Source organism: Trypanosoma conorhini, assembly GCF_003719485.1.
Source record: "Trypanosoma conorhini strain 025E chromosome Unknown Tco_14.4_contig_01094, whole genome shotgun sequence".
NCBI lineage: Eukaryota > Euglenozoa > Kinetoplastea > Trypanosomatida > Trypanosomatidae > Trypanosoma > Trypanosoma conorhini.
Genome location: NW_021705196.1, coordinates 1 through 2222, shown reverse-complemented (window position 1 = coordinate 2222; position 2222 = coordinate 1). Strand labels below are relative to the sequence as shown.

The following is a 2222-nucleotide window of genomic DNA, read 5'->3' as shown; positions in this document are numbered from 1 at the left end:
CTTTGAGACCAGTTGAAGCGCTCAAACCACTGAAGCAGAAAGAAAGGAGGGCCGACTCACTTTATTCATTCGGAGGCGAGGTTATCCGTTTTTCAAATTCAAACAAAATGCGGTGTACTCCAGAGCGTAGGTCGGACGCCCAAAGTGGCGCGCCAGGCAGCCGGCCAATTCGAAATATTGTCTTCGGCAAACCTCGCCGGCGTCCGTTGCCGCGCCCCCTTTTTTTTTCTTTGGGGGGAGTGAAATGTGTGTGACCAACGACGGGTGAAGATGATTTGGGTTTTGTTGAATGTTGTTTTCGCGTTGTGTTCTTGCTTTGATGCCGGTTTTTTTTGTTGCTACACGTTCTGACGCGCCTTTTTTTCTTCCTCTTTTTTTTTCTTTAGAAGGTGGCAATGAAACTTCTGTGTAGTGCCGTGTTGTACACTCTCATAACCCTCGCGCTTCTTGGGGCACACGCAGAACGGCCGGTTTCATATCCTGTTCGATGGGACAGTGCCGCGTCGACCCCGCCGGGCCCGCGCAATCTGGCCTCTCCCTACCTCGGCGAGTGCATGTGCGACGCGACCTGGGGCGCGTGCGACCCCAACTGTTGCTGCGACACCGATTGTACGCTGAGGGAGAGGAAGATGTTTTCATTTTGCCTGCAGGAGACCGTCGGATCCTCTCCCATTGAGTACTGTTCTGCGCGGAGGCAAGAGACGACGGCGGTTCAGGTTTCCCGGCGGTACCTTGACAGAGTTCATAGAGGAAGTAGAGCGGTTTGCATCGTTAGGGCCAACGATATAAAGGAATTAAATCCATTTTTTCTTCTTCCGAAGACAGTATCAAAACCCCGCGATAAGGCAGCCGATGATTGGGTTGGACCGAGACAATCCAACGGGTATGTGGTGAATGGCGATTTATTGTTGATGAAAAACATAAATGTTGGTAAAGTGCCGTATGAAATGAGAAGTATGGGATTGCTTCGGATTACATCGGGAAGCCAGGATGGATCCTGCACGGCAGAGGGAAGACGTGTACGGTTTATGAACCCCATAGACTCTACGGCTTGCGTACTCGCCGGTGCAAAGGCTTGTGCGCTTTTTCCAACAAACAGTTACGCAAATTTGTTCTTGGCGAGTCCGGGAGATTTGGCTTCGCGGAGCTTCACGCCCATGCAGCTACAGATTTTTAGCGCCACCTCTGGTAACTTGCTTGCCCAGGTTGATGCAACTTCAGGCATGCCTGACCTTTACAACTCCGTTATTCACGGAAAGGATTGCAAAAACGGTCTTGTGCGAGCTCAGACGCTTTTGATGTATAATTCAACGGAAACTGGGCTTTCCTTGACAAGCGCAACCACAAAGTTATACATTCGCGATATAGATAAAGAAGCCATCGTCCCCGTGCTTTTTCAGGTGGAATTTTCTCGCCTTGGTGGGACAACGCCAGGCAGCTATTTTTCAGGTACTCCGGGCTATTCCGAAGGCGCGCGTCTGCGAGCTGGCACGCTTTTGGAAGAGAATGGTAAATCCGCAATTTCCGAAAGAGTTTCTGGATTTTCCATCCCCAGCGGCGACAGGTCTTGCTACGAGAACAAGTATCGTAGTGTGGGTTTTCTGTATGATGTGCTAAGCAGTGGCTGTAGAATTTCTATTTCTGAGTTGGAATTGCGCAGAATTTGTGCAGGAGGAGGGACGAGCGAACTGCTTCAAAAGATTCTTAGCATAAATGTGAGTCCCTCCTCTGGCTTTGTTGGAGAAACAAAACCAATTGCCTATGTGGCTCGCACGAATGATGCGCTGGTGAATGACACCACAGGCTGGGTAGAAATCGATGGGATGAATTTCAGCGACGCGACACCTGCCGCGTACGACGCCGTGAATCGGCGCTGCAGCAACATTTACGTCGGGCTCCACTACAAGTTTGTTGTGTCTAGGGTCGGGGCCAGCTTCAACCCGCAGAACGTCATTGTGGCCGCGTTTGCCGATCCCATTATTGGTAGCTGGCGAATACGGAACACGACAGACTTCAGTGAGGCCGCCGTTTCCGTTCAGCGGTTTCGTTTTTTGGTCTCCTTTAGCTGGGCCCATGCGGAGGTGCGGAAAACGCGTCAGCAGCGGGTTATTGCGCCCCCGATTTTGCCCCGCTTGGATGATGCGGTTTTCTACCCCTTTGGGCCCCCTTAGATGGCCGCCAAGCAAGACGGAAGGTGCGCTTGTCTTCCTATTTGCGGCTTT

General features: G+C 51.4%; 1 protein-coding gene across 1 annotated transcript; it reads left to right on the top strand.

The window, feature by feature from the left end:
* Nucleotides 1–395: 395 nt before the first annotated feature.
* Nucleotides 396–2171, top strand: Tco025E_09389 (Tectonic-1; the record flags this gene model as incomplete). Its single annotated transcript, XM_029376208.1, has 1 exon — nt 396–2171. One exon carries the CDS (start codon nt 396–398, stop codon nt 2169–2171), a length of 1776 nt encoding a protein of 591 aa, XP_029223656.1.
* Nucleotides 2172–2222: the final 51 nt, after the last annotated feature.